General features: G+C 38.6%; 1 protein-coding gene across 1 annotated transcript; it reads left to right on the top strand.

The window, feature by feature from the left end:
- Positions 1-986: 986 nt before the first annotated feature.
- On the top strand, positions 987-2,416 carry LOC145988696 (uncharacterized). The gene is made up of 2 exons (XM_083123781.1): positions 987-1,070; positions 1,813-2,416. The coding sequence occupies exons 1-2, from the start codon at positions 1,036-1,038 to the stop codon at positions 2,270-2,272; spliced, it is 495 nt and encodes a 164-aa protein (XP_082979907.1). The 5' UTR covers positions 987-1,035; the 3' UTR covers positions 2,273-2,416.
- Positions 2,417-26,149: the final 23,733 nt, after the last annotated feature.

The following is a 26,149-nucleotide window of genomic DNA, read 5'->3' as shown; positions in this document are numbered from 1 at the left end:
TCATTAAATATATTTATACCTTCAGAAAAGATAGAAGGGGTTCGCACAAGGAACAATTATTCACTTTATACTTGAAATCCTAAACGATAAATTGTAAAAGGCAATGTAGCCAAGACATAGCAAGAGTATGGTCAAAGTAGTAAATAATCTAACCTTTGTATTTGTCATATTGTCGCAATATGCCATAGAATGAGAGAATGAATGTGAGATCGAGTGAAAGAGGGCAAGATGTAATGTGTATTTATCTGTGCTTTAATATATAAGTATATTCAGAAACACCGTAGTATTATGTAACGTCATTTCAGGTATTTAAAATCAAATCCTCCTAGGTTTATTCTTGGTAACTCCGACTGTTAGGCACTTATCCTGACCGTATTATATTTCATGTGATGTTTAATTCGCCCAGCAGGTGAGGCGAGAGATTCTTCGTTGTTGCGTTGCTAAGCTCAGTTCAGTTGAGTTAATTGAGTTAATTAGTTATTTATTAAATTAGCAGCACGTGACAAGATGAGTATGTTCGTTGTGTTTACAGAGTTGCTTTCAGTTACAATTATGCATAAATTGTTTTCAGACACTGTCATGTGGTATATTGTAGCTATAACCATCTCAAAGCTAGTGGCGATTTTATTAGGTTAACGCAATATAAAATACATGTTCAAACTAAAATCCAAATAGCTTTGTTATTGTACTTTCGCCACATGCCAACTGTAGAAACTAGTGATTTGAGAAGCGTTTTCAAAGACATTACTGATCATTTACAGGTTTAATTGTTTATTTAGTTACGTACACAGGAGACGCCACTAGTTTTGAAATGTTTGTACCTTTAAAATTACATTTGTGACATAGCATTTTGCTTGTAACAATTGTGTGAACAGAGTTCGAATTTTCCTCATGAATGTTATGATTAATTTAGGTAAGGAGGTTCAAAAACGTTGGAAAAGCTTGAAAGATGCATTTACAAGATCTGTGAAATCACAAGATGGACGTAGTGGCAGTGGTGCGACTACAAGGAAACCTTACGTTTACCACAAACAAATGTGTTTTCTTCTTCCGACTTTGCAATCTAGGCAGTAAGTACTACCTTATTTAATTACTACACTAAACTGTTGTTGGACATAGATTTTGTTTCACATTCCAGTACATTAATATATAAATTTCAAATCAGCAGTTTGCGTTTGTTTCCTTGAAGCGTGGGCGTATATATAGTTCACGTAAGGGGGGGAGTTAACTTTTGGTATGATTAGGGTTGCTATATTTCATATGTGAAAATCAGAGACGCAGCTGATCTGAAACTTGTTGGAGAGCGGGGGGATGGGGTGGAGGTTCTGGACCTAACAAAGTTGTATGTATGTACAGTCACGGACACTGCTGGGTTGTAACGATCCTATTGAAGAAGCACTGAAGCAAGCCCTCCATGTCTGACCATCATGCGCCGTGTGACTAGACAACCCAACCAACATTGCAATTTTTCGGCTTGTATGCCAGTCACGAGTATACATCTCTGTAAATTGAGCAGTGATGCTAAAGAAAAATACGAGATGAAGATTGTCGGAAGTAATGTCTCGTGTTCACGACATGGAATAATACTCGGTCCACGTTACGTTCCTTTATTTAATGTTGTTTGGGAACGAACCTGATGCACTGGGTTTATATTTTCACTCCTTGCATTACACTGCATTATCGATGATGGGAATGAGTGATGATATGATGAAATTGATGACTGGACACTTATGCCCCGCCTGTCTCTTGATCTGTTCTTCTGTATTATGCTTTTGTAACATGAATGTTTTTCTTTTCAATATTGTTCTGCAGGACGTCCGGAAACATGGATCAAACTGATGACCAAATTGACCACAGAACAGAGGAAGAACTCTCGCAGACCAATACCAGCAATGCCACCTCTTCGACGGAACACTTTAAAGCTGTACCTGCCAAACGAAAGAGGAGATCTGGAGATTCATTTGAGAGGGAATTGTTGGACGTTCTTGGAAAAAACTGGCCCGACCCACATGAAAATGATCCTGACAAAATGTTTCTATTATCATTGCTACCAACTGTGAAAACACTACATCCTTCAGATAAATTAGAATTTCAGATAAAGGTCATGCAGTTGCTCAAGTCTTACGATGATGCTGCTGAACGCAGGGGTTCATTTCAAGCAGTTTCCCCTACAAATTTGCTTCCCCAAACTTCATGCACATCATCATCATCCAGAACTACCGTTGAATCAGATGTTGAATCAGAGTCAGTGTTATCTTTCTTTGATTTGTAGAGAACATTTTATCTTGTTATGTTCTAGTTTTATCAATGTCTGTGTAGTATGTATTACCTTTTTACTTTCAGTAATATTAAACTAAACTTACCGTAATGTAACTGCGAGTTTCTCTTCCACACTTATGCAGTCCCTCATAACTGTACCTTCTCTTTTCAGGCTACCACTCACAGTTGCAAGTAGCAGTTCAAAGGAGCTTGTAGACATTCTATAATATTCAAAAAACTTATCTGGATAGTCTTTCAGTTTCCTATGAAGAAGCACAAACTTTCCTTTGTACGATCTTTCACTAATAATAGGATGAATCCACCACTGTCTCTTACGCTTTTGCCGACGACGACGAATCAGAAGCAAGCACAGAGCTGCTTTCGACTGGCAATTCATTGTTACATGCCACTATGAATGGAGCAATTTCTTTCAGCAAACTCAAGACACGTTTTGAACACAATGCTTTTCGTAGTAAATGTCGCTCGTCTGGCCGGGGCAGAAATTTTGTTGCTATATTTAACGCAGAGTAGAGCGACATTTACAGCTACCGTGTGACCACCCACTTGCGATAATTGTAGTTGCGACATTTACGGCAGAATTCTGGCAGTAAATATCGCTCGTCTGGCCGTAGCCTTAGGGAGAATTTACACCGAAGAAACACGCGACACGCAACAAGCGACATGCGACACGAAACACGTGTCGCTTGGAAGCCAACACTCAGTAATCAATGCAACCTTTCGAACCGAAGAGACACGGCAAGATGCACGTGTCGCGTGTCGCTTACGTGCCTCTCGGACTGTGCCGTTTTCTCAATACCGTGCATCGTGTTGCTTGAGTTTGTCGTTCGCGCATGCGCAGCGAATGCTTCATTCCAACGAGCTGTATTTAGACTCTAGAAGAGAGCACAACCGGCATCATGTTTGAACCTCTAATTTGTTGATATAATAAAATATCGATAAGGACAATGTTTTAAAAATGTTTTAAGATTTAAACACAACGCTCATTTCGCTTTATCAAGTTTTTTGATGCAGTTATCTATCGGCTGTAATTTGTCTTCAACATCGTGTAAAGAGGCCGTGTTTTGGCCATTTACCTGACTGCTTTTATTTGAAAAAGTCAGCTTATGGAGGCACTTTAGTCCAAAATGTATTTGTCAACATGGTAAAGTACTCTAGTGCATTGTTTTTCAACCACCGGGCCGCAACCCGATACCGTGCCCTCGTATCAACTACTGAGCTGTGAAATGTTCTGTTGAAACTGGTTGACAACTATCATAATCCCAATATCATATTTGAGTTGTGAGTTTTCGTTTTCTAAGTCCATTTTATGCACAAATAGACTAATCAGAACTGGATCTGCCCGGTGCCTCCCCGGTTATCGAACCCGGGATCACTTAATTACAAGGAAACGACGTTACCACTTTGTCTTCCATATTTTTATATTTGTCAACAATCCTACAGACGTAATCAAACTATTATTACTCTTATGATAATGCTAGAATTTATTTATCAATATTTAATTTCATAGGTACATGTTAATTCATGCATAAAATCTTCAATACTGTAAAGATTTACGAGGAAAATTCTTCGGCTAAGGGCATTGACTTAAAAAAAATACCGTGACATGGTTTCACGAAGGTTGAGAACCATTTATCTAGTGTCTAGGTATTCGCTTTATTCAGGCTGAAAAGTCTAGCGTATACCTACAGTTTGAGGTCAGTGCATATTATTTCTCAGTTTTCTCGTGCACAACATGCCTCTCCCAAGTTTCAATAACTTGCACAAATTTTACAACGCAGTTTACATGTAACAATGTCTCTTGTTACGTTATTTTAGGGTGACTAATAAACTGATTAATGCAATTATATCGGTACCATCATGCAAACTGAGCAAAGAAACCAGTGTCGCTTGCCGCGTGCATCTTGTCTCTTCGGTGTGAAACACTCGTGTCGCGTGTTGCATGTCGGATGATGCGTGTCGCGTGTTTCTTCGGTGTGAATTCTCCCTTAATTCAGTGATGATACCAGTTGCGTGACAGGTTCTGCCTCAAGCAGCCAATGCTTGAAACGACTCTTGTCCGATACAAGCCTCTGTCCGATATCCCCCGACCTTCCCCATCGCTGTCGAAGTTAGTGTGGTATATGTTGTTTATGTTTTGAAACGAGAATAAGGCGAATAATCGGCCGGGTCAGGGTGGAATAAAATCATCTCTAGCACTAACAGAAATGGAAATTTACCTCTGTTGCGGTCGGTCTATTACAGTCCCGCCGCCCTTATATAAGCGGCGCGGGGACCTACTTTATGGCAGTGACCCTCTGTTGCCGCGTTTACCTACGAAGGAACTTGCGGTCAAACAGCCAATTATACCTACCGCTGCCCCCCTCTTTGGTCAACAAGCGGCAACCTTTCAAACACTCCTCCCCGAAGCAGAGCATGCCAGCAGGGAAACAGGATTTTGTCAAAATAGCCGTTCTTCGTTGCGGTTCGTACGGCGGCACTAGTTTAGAAGTCTGTCCGATCAGGACCGAATTTGGACCGGGGAACGCACGCATAAGGGACCGTACGCCAAAAGTTCCGCCTACCTCATGCAAGACCTCCTTTCATTTATTTTATCCTTACTTCATTGTTTATTGTCGCTCACTACCGATTCAGACTGCTGTCATATTTATAAACAGCAAAAAATTGAATGATTTTACCAACTCCTTTGAACACCACAAAGAAACTGACTTTTGTTATTTGGCATCGCTTTTCTGCCACTTTGGTTAATCACGACGGAGAATAAATGATGAACTTGAGTAAGGGACACTCACAAAGAACACCCATGCCCGTGTCGGGATTCGAACCCGGGATTCCTAACGTCGTAGCACGCTGCGCTAACCACTCCACCACGGCTACCTCAAAGAGAGGAAGAAGTAGTGCGAGTGCAATATTGCATCACATTATTAAATCAGCAAATCGACCAATTAAAATTTTCAGATTTGTTGTCATAAGACATTACATTAACCATTCGGCCTTTATGTTGAATTCTAGCACCGACTTCGCTCGGCGTAGGTGTTCGTTGTGATAGTCCCTCATCAACTTCATCTAATCATAACTCATCCTCATCCCCGCGAAGTGCCAAAAGTAGCAGAAAAGCGATGCAAAATAACAGAAATACAAATATTTAATTCTAGCATTTACCCAAAAATATTGCACACATGCAAAGAGAGTATAATTGGATTCGGATTGCGTATCAATTTAATACAACGGAGGGGGAAGGATTAGTTTTTCTCGCTAATGATGTAAACACCTTCACAGAATATAATATGGCAATTTCTCTATTAAGGCATGAGCATGAATACATGCGATGCGATAGAAATGTTTCACAATGATCGAGCCTTTTAGAGGAGACGAGAATCAAAATGCTAGATATAGTGAAATTTTATTATGGCTGGCAACACTGAGCCACATGTTGATCGCTGAACGCAGCAGCGCCAGTCACTCCAGCGTCGTTCCTCTGACTTCCTGCTCTGTTATGAGCTCCGCGTGGCATGAATTTCGAAATTGCGGCACTATGGGGAGCGAGCGACCGGGATAGGTGCGTGGAATGCGGTTGCGGAAGTGCTGAACGAGAACTTCATTTTACTCATTACTTTCCTGTTTTATGCTTCTGCCAGCTGCGATGTTAAGTGTGCGGACTGTGTGACTGACTATATGAAGTTGTTAGATGACCTAGTAGAGTTCTATTGATTTTCGTTGTAATTTCTTTATCTAAAGTTTGTAGGGGAAGGCGGGGTACGGGGGTGTTTTTGCCAATTTTTCACCCCCTGTTGCAATAATTCGGCAAACTATTTGCTGCTGTATAAGTTACGCCTGAAGTGGATTTCCAATGAATGCTCTGGTTAACGCTGGACTGGGCTACCCATTTGCTAGATTTCGCCTCACAGGATACTTGTTACCGTACTTGTTGATAGACTTCTGTTCCCGTAAGACATTGCGCAAAGCAGACAATCTGTAAAACTGGACGAGCAATTTGAAGAATGTTGTAAGAGAATTACTGCTTTGTACTTTTATTAAAAATTAAAAATAATAAAAGTATGGACTAGAAATTGGCTCGGGAAATAAAGATTGTAATCAATGCGTACCGAACAAGCTTTTTAATGAACTCGGGTGTGCATATTCACACATGAGCTTCGCAGGATTCATTCACAACAACAAAAAATCTAACATTTAATTTACTTGTAATAATAAGGATTTTCATTTTCTGCTAATCAATCATATGTCACGTACACATCTCATCCCTTTGCATAAATATCTAAATATTAATGAACTGAAAACGAATGCACTGCACGTCATCTCTCCACTTTTTTTTATCGAGAAACTAAACAAAAACAGCCAACACTCGGAAAACACAGACAAAAACTCTCCTTTGCAAACACAGATTATCTTCACATGGCCAAACTTTGCTCTGATTGGCTGTTCCACAGAATCCGTCGAGGAAAGCCAATAGCAATTAGAACATGACCTATTCCTCAAAACCAGTCAAGCAGGCACCCATCAGTTCCGGTCAGGTAGCCAGTTCAGCGCCAACTAACCGGCTATCCAGTTCCGTGTGATTCGGCCTTTACAATGGGGTTATTATTGTGAACGCATGCTTATATTATCTGTCCAGCATACTTTTCGGATATCATAAAACAGGTATTTTAGTTATTTTCAACAATTCACACATTTTGTGTTACGATCGTGTAACCTGATAATGTGACGTTGGCATGATGGGGTGGGGCATAACGGGGTACTACCCCATTTGACAGTAATGTGTTTAGTGAAGCAGACTTCTTGCCTTCTGCCAACCGACATTCAGCATCCACCTCCCTCCCGACGCTGCCACAACAGAAACAGCTTCAACCCTTTATGTTCAGCCTTCGACATTGCTGCTAAGGAACCAGCGTCATCCTCCTTCAAAGTTGCAAGTCCTCAATTAATTGTGCCTATTCCAAACGTAGATCAAGAGAACAAAATACCTTCAAAACGACGTGGAAAGACAGCTCTCTTAAAGAGCAGAACAAACAACCTCATGAAATAATGAAAGCCGCACCAAAGCCCAAGTCGGTCTTTCCAAAGCCAAGAAACACAAACAAGGCTCTATACTGCCAGGATTTTCTGATAAAGGTTGGATCAGGGGTCGTGTTTCTGCACGATGCGATGGGTGCATAATTCTTTTGCAGGTGCGTCAAGCGAAGACGAAAACTCAGTTCATGTTTGTGGTTTGTGTGAAACTTAATTGCTTGAGTAAATTAAAACGTCCACTATGTTTCTATGACTATTCTAACTTTTACAATTAAGTAGTATGTAGAGCAAAGTGTTAAGGTTCCACCAGGCCATGTAAGCCGTGTAAGCCGGGCTTACACTTTATTAGTTCTAGTAAAATGTGTGTACTTATATGGTAAAATTCGTAAAAACTTCAAAGTTCAACTCGGCCCGATACCAGTCTTCGAGATCCTGTTTGTTAGTTTGCAACACTTCAGCACCAGGCGGCACATGGGATCTCCCGCCTTCTGCTTGTGGAGAGCTGTAAGCCGTCTGAACGTTGCCTTACAAATTTCTGACCGCGAAGGAGCAGTGCCTACCGTATCTGGATGGAGAAGAGCGGGCCAAACCCTACGTTTGTAAACCTACGGCCACAGGCTTACAGCAGCGTTGCAAACCTCATGTTTAGAAAAAGTGTTGTTCATGGACGTCCGCAGTATTTCCACCAGGGAGGATTAAGCAGGTTTTTCTTTTTTTTTTTGTTTTTTTTGGGTTGGGGTAAACTAGGTATATTTCACTTCTTAAAATATACTAATTCAATTTGAAGTTAACATTTTTCTGCAACGCCCTTACATTAATTAACAATTTGATGTGACTGAAATGATGTGTGAAAATGGTTGACATTCATTTTTCAGGAAGTCCCCGTCCTTGTCCCTTCTGAACATCGATGGTGTCTTTTAAACTCCGAAATTGTGCTACATACTACTAAATTGTTCTGTGATTTTCATATTATTAATATTAATTTATAACAAAAACATAAATACAAATTCGAATGGTTCAACCAACGGCATGGGTTCGACCAGGTTCGACGTTATACGTGAAAAGTTTGAGAAAATTCAACCAGAACGAAAATTGGCCCTCTTGTTTTATTTATATCCCCAACTTACAAACGGCTTTTTAAACTTGTGCGAGATTTAGCACCATTATGCTCAGGTTGGCTTCACTGATAACGCGCCAGCGAGAGACAGGTCCTGCAAGAGGAGGGGCTCTAGCGTTGTCGGGTGTGAATGGTTGACTGCAAAGGACATTTGAGCCAGTGGTGCTTCAAGGAGGTTTTTTCCAGGAACAGGGAATTCTGAAGCAAAAATCTAACAGGAAGGGAAAAAAGGAGAAACCTAAAAATGAGCGGGGTACGGGAAAACTAGACACACATTGATGTGCTAAATTCTTGTTTCTGTTTTTAGCTTGTAGGAGAGCATAAACATCAGAAATATTAAGATCTCTGTTTTCCGTTTATGTATGAACTCAGCTGGTAATAATTGAGCTAAAAAGTGCAAAAATTAATAAATAAATAAATGTTAATGAAAGCTGAAGATTGAACCAATTTTACAAATCTCATGTCAAATGTGAATCAAATATTATTAATTACGTAGTCCGTGCTTCAAACGCTCTTCGAACAGCGTTCGAAAAGCGTGTTTATGTTCTTTTAGGTGCTAGATTTGCTTTTACATTATCCTAAGAAAGCACTTACATGTCCTTTGATAGAAATTTCTGAATATGTCCCTACAATTAGTGAGCATTTCTTTTATAATTAATAGATTGTATTTTTTAATTTTTTTTACTAAATATAGGGAATTTTAAGGCAAGGGAGGGAATTTATTTATATCCGAAAGGGATATTCCCCTCACAGTCCGAAAGATCACTGCTTTGAGCAATGACCAATTTTGGATCTGGTTTCTTTTTGTTTCCCCGTTCTTGTTGTCGAGGTATTGCTTTTGCGAATTCCATCTATTCAAAGTGGACTGTAGGTCCTGTGCTGTTGTGTGTTAGTGAAGTGCATTATGGAATAAAACGAGTGTGATTGTGCGGTGGGGTGGAGAACTTGGTGCAGACGCCGTTATCCAGCAAGGATTTTGCTGCCAAGAAGAAACTTGTGGATGTAGGTAGGCCCACCCCTTCCTTCTCTAGCAGGCATAGTAACAGAAACTAAAAATAAAGTGCGCCGATTTTGTGATTCAGGGTACGAAGCTGATACTTGGTTATGCGGTTGTAAAAAGTATTCTGCACTTTTCTGTTTCCTTCTGTTTTCGTTTCTTTATTATTATTGTTCATTTTATCTAACTTTGCATATTTTTTTATCGTTACGTTACTCATTGTGATAGGAAAAAGACTGACTTAATTATCAGTTGAAATGTAGGAGATACACAGCCTAGCAAAGAAAACACCAATCCCAGGGATTTATCCAGAACTTTTAATTTGGTGAAAAATTCTAGGGAAGTGTTCTGAAAAAATGGGGGGGGGGTCGATGTGTGTGGATAAATCACTAACCATGTCAGCCCAAAAATAAGCACAACGGGAAATAACCTTCATCATGATAGGCTTACACTGTTGGAAAGGTCACGCTCCGCCACTGGGTTCCACAGACGGGCGACACCGTAGAGGATTTTGTGTAGAAATTCAAGTCGTGAAGGAAAATGGACAGCCGAGGTCTCTCGTGCGATCTGATGCTGAGGTTATGGGAGTCAGAAAAAACAGAATGAGAGAAGCAGGTGCATTGCTTCACAGAATATGGGAAGGAACGAATTTGTGTATATTTCATCGATCAAGTTTAGTTGTTCATAGAAGGTGGTAAGTGACACCTGTAGTTCAGGTCTAATCTAAACTGGACGCAGTGGGGGAATTATTCCTCAGCTCATACTGTAATAGTGCATATTAGCAATTTGCGCTAGCAGTTAGTTTGGCAACAGCGCAGTAGCACTGGCTGGATATTGGCCGAACTCATGTTCCTTCTAAAAGCGTACGCTGGCAGGCTCATGTGTTAATTTGCGACGTCATCCCTGAGGATTATCGCCTACACTTTTCTCAAATAACCGAGTAACGAATGTTATCACTTTTTTTTAATGTCCCTTTCAGAGAGAGAGTACTGCTCCGAAGTTGATGACAAATCATATTTTTTTCTAAGCCTAGAAAACAATGCTAAACCTAATATCGATCAGTTTCCCTTCACTTAGAACCGGAAAACATTATTTTTATTTTGCATTTTTCGGCCTTTAGGTCATTTTTAAATGTTTCTTTTGCCGTTTTTATTGCATTTTCTTCATTTTTGAGGCTTTTTTCTCCTTTCTTGTTTCGTGAATTTTAAATGCATTTGCTAGCATAACTTACATATTTAAATTTCCTGACATGCTCCTAGCATTAATCAAAAGTATACGGTCATTTATTGTGGTAAATTTGTTTTTCCTACGGCAAACTTAAAATACTTTGTGTCAAGCCTATATACTTTGAGGATCCCTTTGTGGCGTCTATTATCGCTTTAATCTGTGGTTTTAAAATAAACTTAGTCAAAATATTTAAGAAAAATCTTATTTACGCGAAACACAACCGTATTTTCAGATGCTGACCGACTGCTCTATCTTGGAAGGTCCCCTCTGAAATAAGATGACTGACTTTGCGGTGTATTTTATGTAACCTTGAAATAAAAATAAAGAGAACTACATTAGCACTTAATTGCTTTTAAACTTTTGCTTCAGTAGTTTAAACCACCAAACAACGGGTTTTATCGAATTATTCAAATTCTCTCTTGTAATTTATGTGTAAAAATCAAGCTTTAATTTTCAGAGCGAAAATTATTTTTAGGTCATTTTTAAGAATTTTAAGGTCATTCTATAGGTCATTTTTTTAATATTTTTAGGTCATCTTCCGAGCCCTAATTATTACAGTATCTTGTGAGAAGGTAAAATTACGCAATACCAATATTCCATGTTGGTAGCTATTAATGTAGAACTTCACGAGCTATGTTTGTATTATAACTTTTTTCAATATAAGGCAGGCACGTATCTACATAGAAATATACTTGGGGGGGGGGATCCGACCAAGTGTCTCCATAATATAAATTAAATATGGAAATTAGTATTGTATTGTTATTATTACATGAAAAGGTAAAAAAGACTGTATTAAAAAGAGATATAACAGTATACGTATATTCATTATCTATAGCTTACGTGTAGTTAAGATCGCCAAAATTTGTATAAAAAGAACTGCTCTCGCAGTGAAATTAATGTCAAATAGTTAAAGAATTGAATATTTATTGAATAACAAAAAAAGGAGTTAGATCCAATTAACGAATAGTTAAGTTCCTTATTAATATTGTATGCATATTATCATAAGTTAAGTAATAGTGTGCATAAATCTTTGGTAAAATAGTAATATCCTTGAAAGCCGTATATGATCCCAATTTCTTGCATTGCGTTCCAGTAAGTTCGGCGGAAATAAATAAACCATCTATTATACAACAAATGCTAAACAAGGCTATATTTTGATTATTTAATTTTAGTACTTGGTAAGTCTTTCCGGGGGGTCCGCCCCTCCCACTACGGGCGTCGCCAGGATTTTTGCAGGGAGGGTCGGGCAAATAACAAAAGTTGAATAGTAGATAAATAAGTATTATTACGCACGGTTATAAATGTTATTATACAATAATAAATATTATAAACTAACAAAAATTAATTTAATTCGAAATAATAATAATAATTATTATTATTATTACATAAATGGGGAGAGACGATCCACCATACGAGTGAAGACCAGCACAACTATTATCCATTATTTCTTTTGCATTTTATGCAGTTAGTATCTGAATGCATTTTGATATTAATCTTTGCACGTCTCGTTCAAGAAAAGGCTTTAAATGTTAGGGGGATTTTTTATGATATCTGTATATAACATACAACTGTAATTATTAGAATTTTGAAAACTGTGAAACCATTTGTTCTTTGGATGAAATGGTAGAATATAACCTTGTTGCTGTATTTTTCACTCTTATGTTTTCGATCCAATGCATTTTTACTTTGATTATTCTGTTCGAATACTAACTAAATGAACTTTATATCTGTTCTTAACAATAAGAGTAACAAACTTTCTGCTTTCTTGTACAGTAGAGCGTCGATTATCCGAACGTCGGTCAACCGAACGACCGCTTAACCGAACTGTGTACTCGCTCACTTTCAGATATCTGTAATGAAAAAAGTACGTGACTCAGCTGCTCGTAAGCGTGTAGGCTTGCTTAGACAGACCAAAATAAAGGATTTTTTAAACGTTAATTTTGTGTACTGTGTGTATTGTTCATGCAAAATGCGTATGTAATATGTACATATTTTTGTTTAATAAACTGTACCACATACTATATATTCCTACTAAAGTTGCCTTTGTACGTTACTTTGTAATACATACTTAAAGAGATGCCTGTTTTTATGAATAAATTTACTGTACAGTACTTCTTTTTGGCAAATAAACATGTACAGTTCGATTATCCGAACAAACCAGTTTTCCGAACACCCATGTCCCCCAATTACTTCGGATAATCGACGCTCTACTGTATATTTAAATGAACAATGTCAATTTCCAGGGGGAGGTGGTCCGTCGACCCGTTCGACCTCCCCTCCCGACGCTCATGCCTCCTACCTCTAAATACGTCCATGATATAAGGGTCTCGCGTTTTCTAACGGCGGCCCTGTGCCCATGCCTCTCCTTACGACACCTGTGTATTTATGGCGTAATCCTGCCTGGAGTGTCAATATTGATGGCAGCCCTCCTCCATTGAGGTTATGGCCTCCTGGTCGCATCGGCCGAGTCTAGGTTGACTGGGCTGGGGAGGCAGGTCTAAAATGCGTCGGCGGGAGGCTCGCCGGACAGCCCCGCCCCGAATCGGCGAATCCTAGACGGTACGAATTGGGACGAGCGTTACTAGGCTCGTATAACAATCAACAAGGCTGTTTTTAAACACGAGAGCTCGATATTCAACACGGGATGAACCTGGCAGTGTCTTGAAAATTACTATTTAAAAGTTACTGTTTTTAAAAAAATCTAAATCGATTGGAAGGTGTGTAGGGTAGCATGTAGCCCCTGGGCACATAGACGTCCGAAAGGGTGGGGCAAGGGGGGGCCACGACCCCTCCTTGAAAGTGAAAGTCAACTTAAACTTATATATTTCGAACACATAATTTCATTTCAGCCACAATCATACAATATGTTAATTATTGAACATGATAAATTCAAATTAATGTTTTTTGAGGGAACAACATATCGGGGAAATGTACCTGGGCACGTAACAAAATCTGATCCTAGCTTCCAAAAAGGAGTCAAAAAATGTTTTTTTTCTTTTTAACTTTAAGCACAGATAAGCTAATCGGGACTGTTTTAACCTATAAGGTTAAAGTGAAAATAAAGTAATGGGCTTCCACTAGACCCCTTCATTGCATGGCGACCGCGTTACCACTACCTACGTCATTGGGAGTGTTCTTACAATAATGAAATTTAAAGGCACAATTTTTAATATATACGTGGCACAGCAGTGCTCGAAGTTGAAGTTGGAGGACTTGGGGTATGTTATCCCCAGTGGCGGCTAGTCTTGCCCACGAGACGAGACCATGGACGTCCGCAGGATTTTTTCCAGGGAGGGGCAAGGAAGATATTTTTTTCCAGGGGGGGGCCAACATGGCATATTTTCCCCAATAATAGTGTTCATCCCTCAAAAAAACATTGCTTAAATTTGAATTTATCATGTTCGTGCAATAATTAACACACATTATTGTGGCTGAAATTAAATTATATGTAATTTTTGGTTGACTTTCGTTTTCCAGGGGGGGGCCACGGCCCTCCCTTGCCCCCCCCCCTTCCGGACGCCCATGGACGAGACTTTGGCCTGTCTCGTCTCGTCTCGAAAATATTTGTTTGTTCAGACTCGTGTCCAGAAGAAGTGCTATTTAATCCTCTCAAATACTCGCACCCGTTTTTACGTACATTATGATGCTAAATGTATTGGCAACCCAAGTTATGACCACCTTTTACTGAAAATTAGTGTTGCCCACGAGACGAGACTTTGGCCTGTCTCGTCTCGTGGAAATGCCGTGAAATGCTGTCTCGTCTCGAAAGTATTCGTTTGTCTCGGGACACATGATCAATCTCGTCTCGTCTCGAATTTTTAAAAGCCTGTCCCGTCTCGTCCCGTGGGCAACACTACTGAAAATGAGGCTATGGGAGAGTTTTATTTCATGAAAATTATCTCTCTAGCCTTCTTAAACCCGAAGGTTCATGGCTGCAGCAACACAGGCCTTCCATCTGTCCCTATCTTGAGCAAGATCTATATACTCTTTTCCATCCCTACCGATTTCCTTTAGGTCCATCTCAACGTTGTCCCTCCATCTTCGTCTTGGCCTTCCTACAGGTCTCTTACCATCTGGTTTCCCAACAAGAATCCTGTAAACTCCTCTTTCCTCTCCCATTCGTGCCACATGGCCTGCCCACCTAAGTCTTCTTGATTTAATTATTCTAATAATATCAGGACATGAATACAAATTATGTAGTTCTAAATTATGTAACCTTCTCCACTCACCTGTCTCCTCATCCCTTTTAGGTCCAAATATTTTCCTAAGAATCTTATTTTCAAATACTCTCAATTTATGTTCCTCTTTTAATGTAAGGGACCAAGTTTCACACCCATATAATACTACAGGCAAAATTACTGTTTTGTATATTTTAACTTTTAGTTTCTTAGATATTAAACGAGAAGACAAAAGTTTATGAAGAGAGAAGTAACATGCATTTCCTGAATTAAGCCTACTTTTTATTTCCTCTTTAATATAATTTTCATTTGTTAATATTACTCCTAAGTATTTGAATTTGGAAACTGGTTCAAACGAGTTGTTATCAATAATTAGATTTTGATTATTACCTAACACTTGGTTTCGGCCTGTAAGCATATATTTAGTTTTCTCTTTGTTAACTTCCAAACCTATCTCTTTAGCAGTTTTGAAAAATATTTTAGCATTATTCTTAATCGTATTTATATCATCCCCCAGTAAGTCTACATCATCTGCATATGCTAACAACTGAGTCACACCATTTAATTTTAGTCCTTCTTTAGTTTCTTTTACCTTCCTAACAGCATATTCTAAGGCAAAATTAAAGAGCAATGGAGATAATGCATCTCCTTGTTTTAACCCATCATGAATTATAAATTTGTCAGACATATTATTACCCACACGAATTTTACTTTCTGTTTCACTGGTGCATATTTTTATCATACTAACAAGCTTCTTAGGTATTCCAAACTCTACTAATATATTATATAATTTATCTCTTTTGACCGAATCATATCAAAAATATTAATATATATAAATTGGAAATACTTCGGTGAATTTTCCGTCGATCACGAGAAGAGCGATGTTATTGGGTATAGATAATTCAACATTCGATAACCTGACATGCCCGACCCTGTGGCCGAGTGGTTAGCACATCGCGCTGCGACGCCAAGGGTCCCGGGTTCGAATCCCGGTCGGGCTTGGTTGTTTGTGAATGTCCATTCATCAATTTCATCATTTCATCACTCATCCCTATCTTCGCAAATTAGCCAAGAAGCACAAAACGCGAAGTAAAATAAACTAAATCAATCAATCAATCGATAACCTGACAATATCACTATAAACATAGAAATACCGATCTGTAGGTATTAAATAAACATACCTACAATAAACGTGTTCTTGAACAGTATTAAAGTAATTTTAAAACAAGGCTATTATTTTTCGTCATTAAAACCGTAAATATATAACATGGTTACGATTTATATTGGAGGAAGGTGGAAAGTAGGAGGATCAGGGTGGTGCCAAAATTCCATCTCGCCCGGTTGAAAATTTTATCTGGAGCCACTCCTGCAAACAAGGTAGCAGATCCAAAGACCACATGCACAAAATCAGTTGTAATCTATTTAGCAGTTCTTTACTTCTAATGACCGACAAAAGCAAGCGAAATCAAGATAAAAATAAATATTAAGGAAAATAACAGTACTCACTCAGTCCACTCCACACTGCCCTCTTCCTAGTTCAAACTTTTCCTTTCTCTTCCACCGTATCCGTATTATTACTACAGTCGCTACACGCTTTGTAGCTAACTTCCCTCCAAAAATTCAACAACGTTAAATATTACGTCTCTGCTTTCGCTATATACAGTTTTTCCTTTCATTATGAAAGCAAACACTTTCCACTGAAACAGAAAGAAGCTTTTGACAGCAGTGGCGCAGGAACTTTTTTCATTTGGGGGGGTACAAAATTCAGCGTTCCATATATATAAACACACATACTACTGCCTAGAAATACATTTCGGGGGTCCAACCAAGTGTTGCAATAATAATAATAATAATAATAATAATAATAATAATAATAATTAATTTAATTAAAATATTAATTATATTGTATTGTTGTTATTACGTGAATAGGTAAAATATAGTAAAAGAATAGAGATATAACAGCATCTAGCTTGCATGTAGGTAAGATCGTCAAGATTTGCATAAAAACAACTGCCCTGGCAAGGAATTTAATGTCAAATGGAAAATAATTGAATATTTATTGAATAACAAACAAAAGTCAGATCCAATTAACGAAAAGTACAGTTTCTGATTAATATTTTATGGATATTATCATTAGTTGTGTGCATAAATCTTTGGAACCTTTCAAAGCCGTATGAGCCAAATTCCTTGCCTTCCAATAAGTTCAGCGGAAATAACCATCGATTATATAACAAATGCTAAACAATTATATTTTGATTATTTACTTTTACTTCTTGGTAAATCTTTCGGGGAAGTGTCCGGACCCCCTCTTAAATACGTCCTTCATACTTAGGTATAATGTGAAGACATGGGAAATATTCTATTTTAGAACAGCACACACGAATGTCCTGTTATTTCATGCAAAATTTGCATAACTATTTTTTCTTCGTTTTTCTTAGAATTTATGTTTTTTAAAACAGATTTTAAAACCAGATAACAATTCTGAAACATATATAGCTCTGGACTTCGTTCTGGGCTTATTTGAATTTAACGGAACGGAAACTCAGGAGTTCGAAATGTGAAAATTACGAACAAAGATACATCTATTAATTTTAATGCAGGTTGAGATTAAAAGGGGTCAGGAGGATCTTGAGCCACCCCAACCAGGAATAATCATCTCCCACCCACTGGATATAGAAACCACATTACTGAATATATCATACTTATAGAGTTCCACTTGAGTTCATTCTAATTTTAAATTCCCAACGCATAAAAATATCTTTAAACAATTTATGGCAGATGTGTACCACATGCAATGTCTTTTAGAAGCCATGTATTTGGTATTTACTCAGACATCTGTAGGGCGTTGTGTTAAAAAAAAACAAAAAAAAAACCGAGTTGTGATAGTTCCCGATCAACTCGTAAAAAGTCTAACTTTGAAATATTTGTGAAACATTTGACAAAGCATTTATTTGTTATATAATTAGCTGTACCTAATAACACTCTTCAAGCACTGAAAGTACTCTCATTACATATACAAAACCGAAATCCTTCAGATGTTAGAGGAAGCAACGAAAGGCATACGCTCAAAAGTTTTTTGTTTTTTTCGTTTCAATCTTTGGTGGACAATATGAAGAACCGCCCAAGGTTTCTTTTTGTCAGTGACGTGCGGTGACGTCGACACTTGGGGTAGCAGTCAGTAGCGTGCTCAAGGGGGGGGGGATGGTGTGGGTCACACCCCTCCTCCCTTTAGGGCCAGTATTCCTACAAAAAAGAAGAATGTCAATAACAGGAAAAGATTGCAAAATTATGATTGAGTACTAGAAAAAAGTACACGTAACCCCCACCCACATTCGAAAATAAAAAAACTATTTGATTTGACTCTAAGCCTGAGATCCTGGGTTCGAATCTCGGATTGTCCATTTGTGTTCTTTGTGTGTGTCCCTTCATCAATTTTGTCGTACCAAAGGTGGCGGAAAAGCGAAGTAAAATAAACCAAATTGAGCAATCAATCAATGATTTGATTTCATTTTTGTTACTTAGCGTCGCTTTTTTGTCACATTTGGTTAATTACGAAGATACGATGAAATTGATGAAGGGACGAGCACAGGGAACGCCCATGCCTGGGTCGGGGTTCGAACTCGGAAATCCTGGTGTCGTAGCGCGCTGTGATAACCACTCCCCCACGCTTGGTTGATTTGGTGACAGGTAACAAAACACAACATACTTTTTTGTAGTTTCTTCAATGATATTAATTTGACTTTTTGAGTTCTGAGATACATTTTTTATTCCAAATTATTTCATTATTCACTGCAACACATAGGACAAGAATGCGCACTCATCACGGGTTCGAATCCTGGCCTGGATTGTTCATATGAGGTCCCTTAACCAATTTCATCATATTATCACTCAATCCTCATTTTCGCGATAACCAAATGTGGCAGAAAAGCGAAGTAAAATAAACCAAACCAACAACAATATGAACACGCGTTCTCTTGCCCAAATAAATACATCCGTATTTATGACTGTTAGAGACCAAGAGTAGTATATTTAAATAAAACACTACTAAAACGAGAGTCAGAGAGAGCCTGAGCACATATTTGTAATTTAATCATTTATATTCCATGTTTGAAAAAGAAAGAAAGCATAACATTATTGTCTGCACATAACACGTTCCCATTTCATAAATAATAAAACTACATCCCATATTATACATACGCACATATTGTACAACGTGTAAAAGGTTGTGTAAATACAGAGAACATAAGTACTGCAGAAAATTTTACCCTGTGTTCTTTAGAGGATTTACAAAAAAATTATGAGAAACCAATCCCCTATCTGTTCTATAGGAGATAGACTGGGGGACCTGAAAGCCTGGGCTTTCAACCATTGCAGCGGGGGGCGAGGGGACAAGAGAGGTAGAGGTAGAAATCTTCCTTTTCCTTGGGCCGGCCGTTTCTACCTGGAAACTGGTCTGGCGGAAGAAGAGCGAGCTAGGGTATCCAGCCAGCTTTGCCCGCGGAGAACACCGATGGACGAGAAGCGCGTGGAAAAGAAAGTGTTGCATATGAGCTGTGGTGGCTTTAACAAGACAATAAATATTGTGATTTGAATATAATTCGAGATGCGAGATTGATTGATCTATCTCCTCAGTGCACGTCACTGCTTTTTGTATAGAGTAGTATTAAATGCAGATACATGCGTGTGTTTTAGGGTGACATGTTAATTTCTAGTTTATGTGAAAAGGTAAACTTTAATGTAAGCAAAGCATGTGCACGTCACAGTTAAAGATTTTCGCATATACAAAGAAAATCCACATTCCCACCTCGCCGGCCTCCGTAGCGGAGGGGTTAGCATAGCGCGCTTTGACGCCAGAGGTCCCAGGTTGGGCATGTGAGTGTTCATCAATTTCACATATCATCACCCATCCTCATCTTTGCGATTAGCCAAAAGTGACAGATATGCGAAGTAAAATAAACCAAATAAATTAATCAAACATTCCCATCTCAATCAAAGACCTAGCGAATCCAATCCAAAATCTACCAATAGAACCTGCAGTGAGTTTCATTTATCTCGTGCATTCATCTGACTAATGTAATTTTCTTACAGTTTAACTTTAGGGTATAACTTAAAATGGCGTTGTGTTTGTGTTGCATTCGATACCAAAATTAGATATAAAGTGATTAATGTCCAATTATAAGTATACCTAATACATTGGTAAAAATAATTCCCTCCCCCCTCCTCTGATAATATCGCAAATTGAACCCTGTTTAAATGTCTAGGAAAAATTTCATTTCACCTAGGAATGATATAGCGATGCGATGAGTCGAGAATTGTCACAGCCTCATCTCGTCTCCTGTGTGGCGAGGTCCTTCTCGTTCATATTTGTGTTTTTTTTTTTTTTTTGTTTCGGTTTCCACTCAGAAGTTATTAAAACTTATTCTAGATTCACTTCATCCTCAGATAGGCTAATCGCGATTCTATTTTCAAAATATCTTATTAATATATAGTAGGTTTAAGTATAGTTTTCCGAACACCCTCTTACAAAGTTATGATAAATATGGGTGAGGTACAGCTGTACATTGTACCCCCAAGTTGGTCTGTAGTGTCTCGTCTCGTTCGTGTAAGTATTTTGTTTTGGAAAATTCAATTTTAAATATTCAAGAGAAAATGGGATCAGTCATATACTCTTCTGATGAAGATTTGTAACTTATCTTCGAATCGACGCGACCACTTCTTTAGAAAAGTGTACCCCCCCCCCTTACGTAAAGGAGCATTCGTCTGCAGCGCGATTGTCTGAGAGCAAATGTGATTCCATCGTTCCACTCACATTTTAAACAATTTTCATCTCCTTAAAGAGGTTTCCAAAAACTTAGGTCAATGAACTAACTAGTAGCAACCACAATGTAGTAGAATAAGTTTAGAATGGTTTGAGTTTCTGTGGTAAGGAAGATAATGTTTAGGCCTATAAGTTATAAACAATATACAGTAGACTCGCGATTATCCGAGCTAATTGGGACCGAGATTGCCTCGGATACGGAAAAACTCGGATAATACGGAGATAATGTGCTAATAGGTCGTAAATGACGAAACAACACTTAAAACTGTATAGTAATTATTTATTACTAGTACAACATAAATGAGAAGATTACTTTTTCCGCATAGAATAGGCCCACACAGACTTAAACACCACCGTAACAATCGGATACACCGACAATGTAACGAACACGTGCAGCGCGGACAGTGACTTGACTCCATAAACAAACAGGGGGTTGCGTTATGAAGCGCGATGTTTTCCAACCACTCCCTCGGTTAACCCGGAGCCACGGTTAATCGGGACTCGGTTAATCGCGAGTCTACTGTAGACTTTTTTTATTGGGTGAACTTAAAATAGGTTCTTTCACCTTACGTCTGCTGTCAAATTAGCAAGAGGGTACAGGGGGTACAACTCGATTTACGGATTTAGGGGGTACAGTACCCCCCTTCAAAAATTTAGGGTGGTACAATGTACCCCTGAACCCCCCCCCCCCCGTTCCTGCGCCACTGACTAGCCCTACAGTTTGTTATATCCGAACCACTGTGTTGCCTCCACCGGGTATCGATCCCGGGACCGCTTGATTTCAAGGCGGCGACATTACCACTACGCCGTCGGGGAGGCTCGAGAACAAAAGTAAAGCGAGTGTAACAAACCGGCAACTTTCTGTCGTCGAAGGCTTCAAGAAGCTTAAAAGAAGGAAAGAAGATACTGTGGAAGCCTTTGTTAAAGCAACCATTCCATTAGAGTGAACGGGAAAAAACTGCTATTTTTCTATTTAGAAGTTTTCTTTTCTATATAGGAAGTGTGGTGAGTGAATACTGCGAACATTTACTACTCGCCATCTGTGCGTGGAAAATCATCAATGTTGTTGTAAACTGAAAAGTGAATTTAAGAAAACAATTTTTGAAAATTTTATTCTATGAGAGTGAATTTGAAATATGATTGTGTTCAAAGATTTGGACGATATCCTTCAATAAACATTTCATGTTTAGTAGCCGATGAGATTAAATAGTTTTCCAAATGCAATAAATTTGGTAATATCTCACAAAGATAAGTCTTCGATTTATTTATTTTTGTCATTAAAACTAAAATTTGCTTTAATTTTCCATAACTAAAGCAACGTGAAAATCTTATGCATAGAAGAAACGGTGAAAACGCATGTAAAAATAACACCGATTTTCAATTAATAACACCGAATTGCAGTAAAAAATAACCCCGAAATTTAGGGAAAAATAAAACTAAAACTTCACGTCCCCTATATTGTTAACACTATATACAGTTACTCACAATGTTGTTCGTACAGATGAAGTGTGAGAAGTAAAAGAAAGCAAAAATTACAATAATCCGTAGTGCATTAGATATTCTCCCTGCATGTAGTTACAGCACACATGGTGATTTACTATTTACAACCGTTGGTTCCCCCACAAACTTTATTAATAACGAAAAAACATACAATTTAGCATAAACATGCTACTTCCATGTTCGTACAGTTGCTATGAAAGCAGAAAAGCAAACATAACAATGTTACAAAATAAGACAATTTATAGCCAGAATCATAGCCCTTGGCCTTAATAACTGACAGTGGCGTAGCGTTATAGTACATCCGTACGCCCGGCATTCCCAGATTTAAAATTTAAAAAATGCGTAAATGCTGTAAATATAAAGTAAAACTTGACTAATTTCATATATGTTTGACCTTCATGGCATTATAATAGTTATTTCTCGCGATCCGCTTGCAACGCTCCACTAACAACACTCGTTCTAAAAAAAAACTCGTTCCTGGCCGTATGCCGGGCAGGTTCGGCGTAAAGAACTCTATATTCCTTGCTGCCTTTCTGGAGGGAAAGCTTGGATCTCTACAGCACGCGCGCAAATGCTCTCTCGTACGCCAGCGTATGGAGCAGATGGCTACGGTGATTGGTTCATGTGACCCTTCCTGCCTTCTGAAGCAGACGACAGCGGTAGAATTCCTACCCAGTTCTTCGCGCTCGTGCTATGTGATGCTACAATACGCAATATTGACTGACGTAACTTTACCAAATTCAAATAGACCACTTCATAATGACCACGGCATTGTATAATTTATCGCACGAATAGCGATGTGCATTAAAAACTAAAAGATCAACACATTTTTTGTCAAATAAGTTGGTGATGTCCTCGTGGTAGAAGTTCAGCCTGTGGCTGCTCTACCACTTAACCCGCAAAACTATTATTTATTATTATTATTATTTCGTTAGTATCTGTCAATGGAAATGTTTAGCATTCATTTTAAAACTCTTAACATCGAATGATCTCTGGACAAAATTATTTTAAAATGTTTATCAACATTCTCAAGATGTAATAAACAGAGGTCTGAATTACTAATCAGCACTGTTATGTCAGTTGTGTGTACTATAGTTGAATCATCCACCCACCTCCGGGTAGGTGTTTTACACAGCGCACATCTGATTCGAATCCCGGGGTGAGCACGGGTGTTCTTTGTGAGTGTCCCTTCATCAACTCGCATCAATATCATCATTCATATTCATATTCACGATTAACCAAAAGTGGTAGAAAAGCGAAGTAAAATAAACCAAATCAATCAGTAGTTGGATCATCCACAACAATGACATCTACTGTTATTCAGGTAGATTTCTTAATGACTTGCTTCATGCAGAAAGGTATAACAAAAAGGTATAAAACACCAGACTTCAAAACATTTGTGGCATAGTGAGGCATCTCATTTTCTAGCTAAACATGCATGGATGATGTTTGATCGAAAAACCCAGCTGACTTCAGGCAAATAAACAACACCTGTGGCGACTAATACCGTAAGTAAATTATTAAGCAAGAAAGGGTCAACACTTCCTTTGGACTTGGCATTCCCACCCGAAATGCCCACGCTACGCCACTGATAACTGATTGACATCTCCTGTGCATAGAAGCGACCAAGGTCATGCAGATGTCTGGACAGATTCTCTCCACTCTAAAGCTACAACCCTCTTCAGATCTTCTTTTGACTTGCACTCATATTTATGGACACGTTTCTTCAAAAGTGACCATAAATGTTCAATCTGATTGAGATCTGGACTTTAAGCTGGTGTTTTCAACTGCTTTGGTACTTTCCAACTCAACCAGTATGTGTTGAGTTGAGCAGAATGTTTGCTGTCACTATCCTGTTGGAATGTGAACACACGTGGCAACCAGGGTTGTTAAAGGTCCTAACTAAACTAACTCCCTAGCCTTCTTAAACCCGAAGGTTCATGGCTGCAGCAACACATGCCTTCCATCTTTCCCTATCTTGAGCAAGTTCTATATACTCTTTTCCATCCCTACCGATTTCCCTTAGGTCTATCTCCACGTTGTCCCTCCATCTTCGTCTTGGTCTTCCTACAGGTCTCTTACCATCAGGTTTCCCAACAAGAATCCTGTAAACTCCTCTTTCCTCTCCCATTCGTGCCACATGGCCTGCCCACCTAAGTTAAAGGTCCAGGAATTTTAAATAAATTCAATTCCGGTCCAGGAGAGAAAATCAGCAAGCGTAAATGGGTTCCGGACCATAAAGAACCTTTTATCTGTAAAGTATTTCAATTCAGTCCAGGAACCTTTTTTCCAGAGCAATTTAAACAGTCCAGCAGCGGCGGCGGCCAGAATTTTTCATCTAGGGTGGAACAGTTCTTTTCTACCACTGTTCATATCTATAATTCATTTCTAATTATTTTCTAATATCATTCAAGAATTCTATCATTTCTTCTTATTTCTAGATCTTTCCAGCATTTCTCCGATTTCGCAGCAACTTCTTGCCAGTATTGCTGTAAGATTCCCCCTCGCAAACCCTAATTCGCCACACATGGCCCATAACGGATTCGCCCCAAGTCTAGCCTCTCATCACAGCCATCTTTACTTCTGAAATTTCTAATAAGTCCTTTTGTACTGATCGTGAGTGATCACTGAACTGATTTTCATAACGTTCATACCGCGTGGATACATCTTGCACAATGTTTTTCTCAAAATCAGTGACGCGAACGTTGACTTGTGTTTCTACTCGCATAATCCTCTCTGTTATTGACGAAATATCTCGCGCAGTTTCTTCTCTAGCGTCTTCAATGTTAGTTCTCAAAGCTGAAATATTTTGAGCGGTTTCGTTACGTAAGCCTTCTATATTTTGATTATTTTCCTCCCTTACATTATCAATCCTAGCCACTAAACTTGACCTGTTCGTTGCCATTTGTTCCCTGAGCGCTTATATACTAATAGCATGCCCTTTACGCATATTGCTAACATCTATATAGAACACAATTTTTTTTCCCCTCAAAACTGTGTTCTATATAGATATTTATTTGCTCATTTTGAATCTGAATTATCTGGGTTAAACGTATAAACATATCCTTAATAGTGGTCGGCGGCTGTTCAAGATTTATGACCTGTGAGAGACTGACATTTTCCAACGGAGACCCAACATCTGGAAGCACAGAAATTTGCTGAACAGCGTTTTCATTTACAGTGCCTTCCATTTCGAGGTTCCCTGCTGAGCTTGTGGCATGCAAACCGGCTTCTTCTACAAGATTTTTCTGTAGCCGCGTCAGATGCATGGTAATCGCTTTCCCAAACAAAACAGTCAATAGGTATCGGGATAAGAAAGGAAAAGTTCCCTACTGTTCACTGAAAATCGGACGGAAGTTCAGTGTTGTCAACTGACGATTTGACAATTTTTAATGAAGATTATGCAAACACAAGTATAAGATAAATTAAACAGCCCCTTTAGAACATGGTTGCAACAACATACCAAAGACATGCACAAAACTAAACAAACAAACATGCTACAATTAAATGATATAACACAGTGCTAATATGGCCAGAGATCCCCTTGCTGAAACGTGACTAAATTGCCTGGGTGCCGTGAAAATGTTACTGGAGATGCAATGAAAGAGATGGTAGCCCCACGTTGAGAGCATCGTGAAAGATGCGATGGTACAAATGAACATTCTTAGATGCAATGGTCTCTTCCATTGCATCGGCGAACAGTGGTAAATGCCGATGATCCACAGATATTAGGGTGCCTCTACCTTCAGGATTAAGAACTAATCCTTTGGTAGATACAACCAAATATCAATGAAACCATCACCACAGTCCGCCTCCAGCTAGCTAGTCGATAGGGGTGGGATACCGCTGAAGATTTTCATTGCAAAATCAAGAGAAATACTTTAAAAAAAAAAAGATTGGAAAATTTAACTTGAGCTTAATGTAGATGAAAAGAAAAGTAAAGAACAAAGTTTGTAAATACAGATGTTTCAGTTCTTTCCTATTGAAATTTTTGAAAGGGGGATAAT

Source organism: Lepisma saccharinum, chromosome 1 (assembly GCF_977018435.1).
Source record: "Lepisma saccharinum chromosome 1, izLepSacc3.1, whole genome shotgun sequence".
NCBI lineage: Eukaryota > Metazoa > Arthropoda > Insecta > Zygentoma > Lepismatidae > Lepisma > Lepisma saccharinum.
Note: the sequence above shows the minus strand (reverse complement) of the source record. Positions and strands in the feature narration are given on the sequence as shown.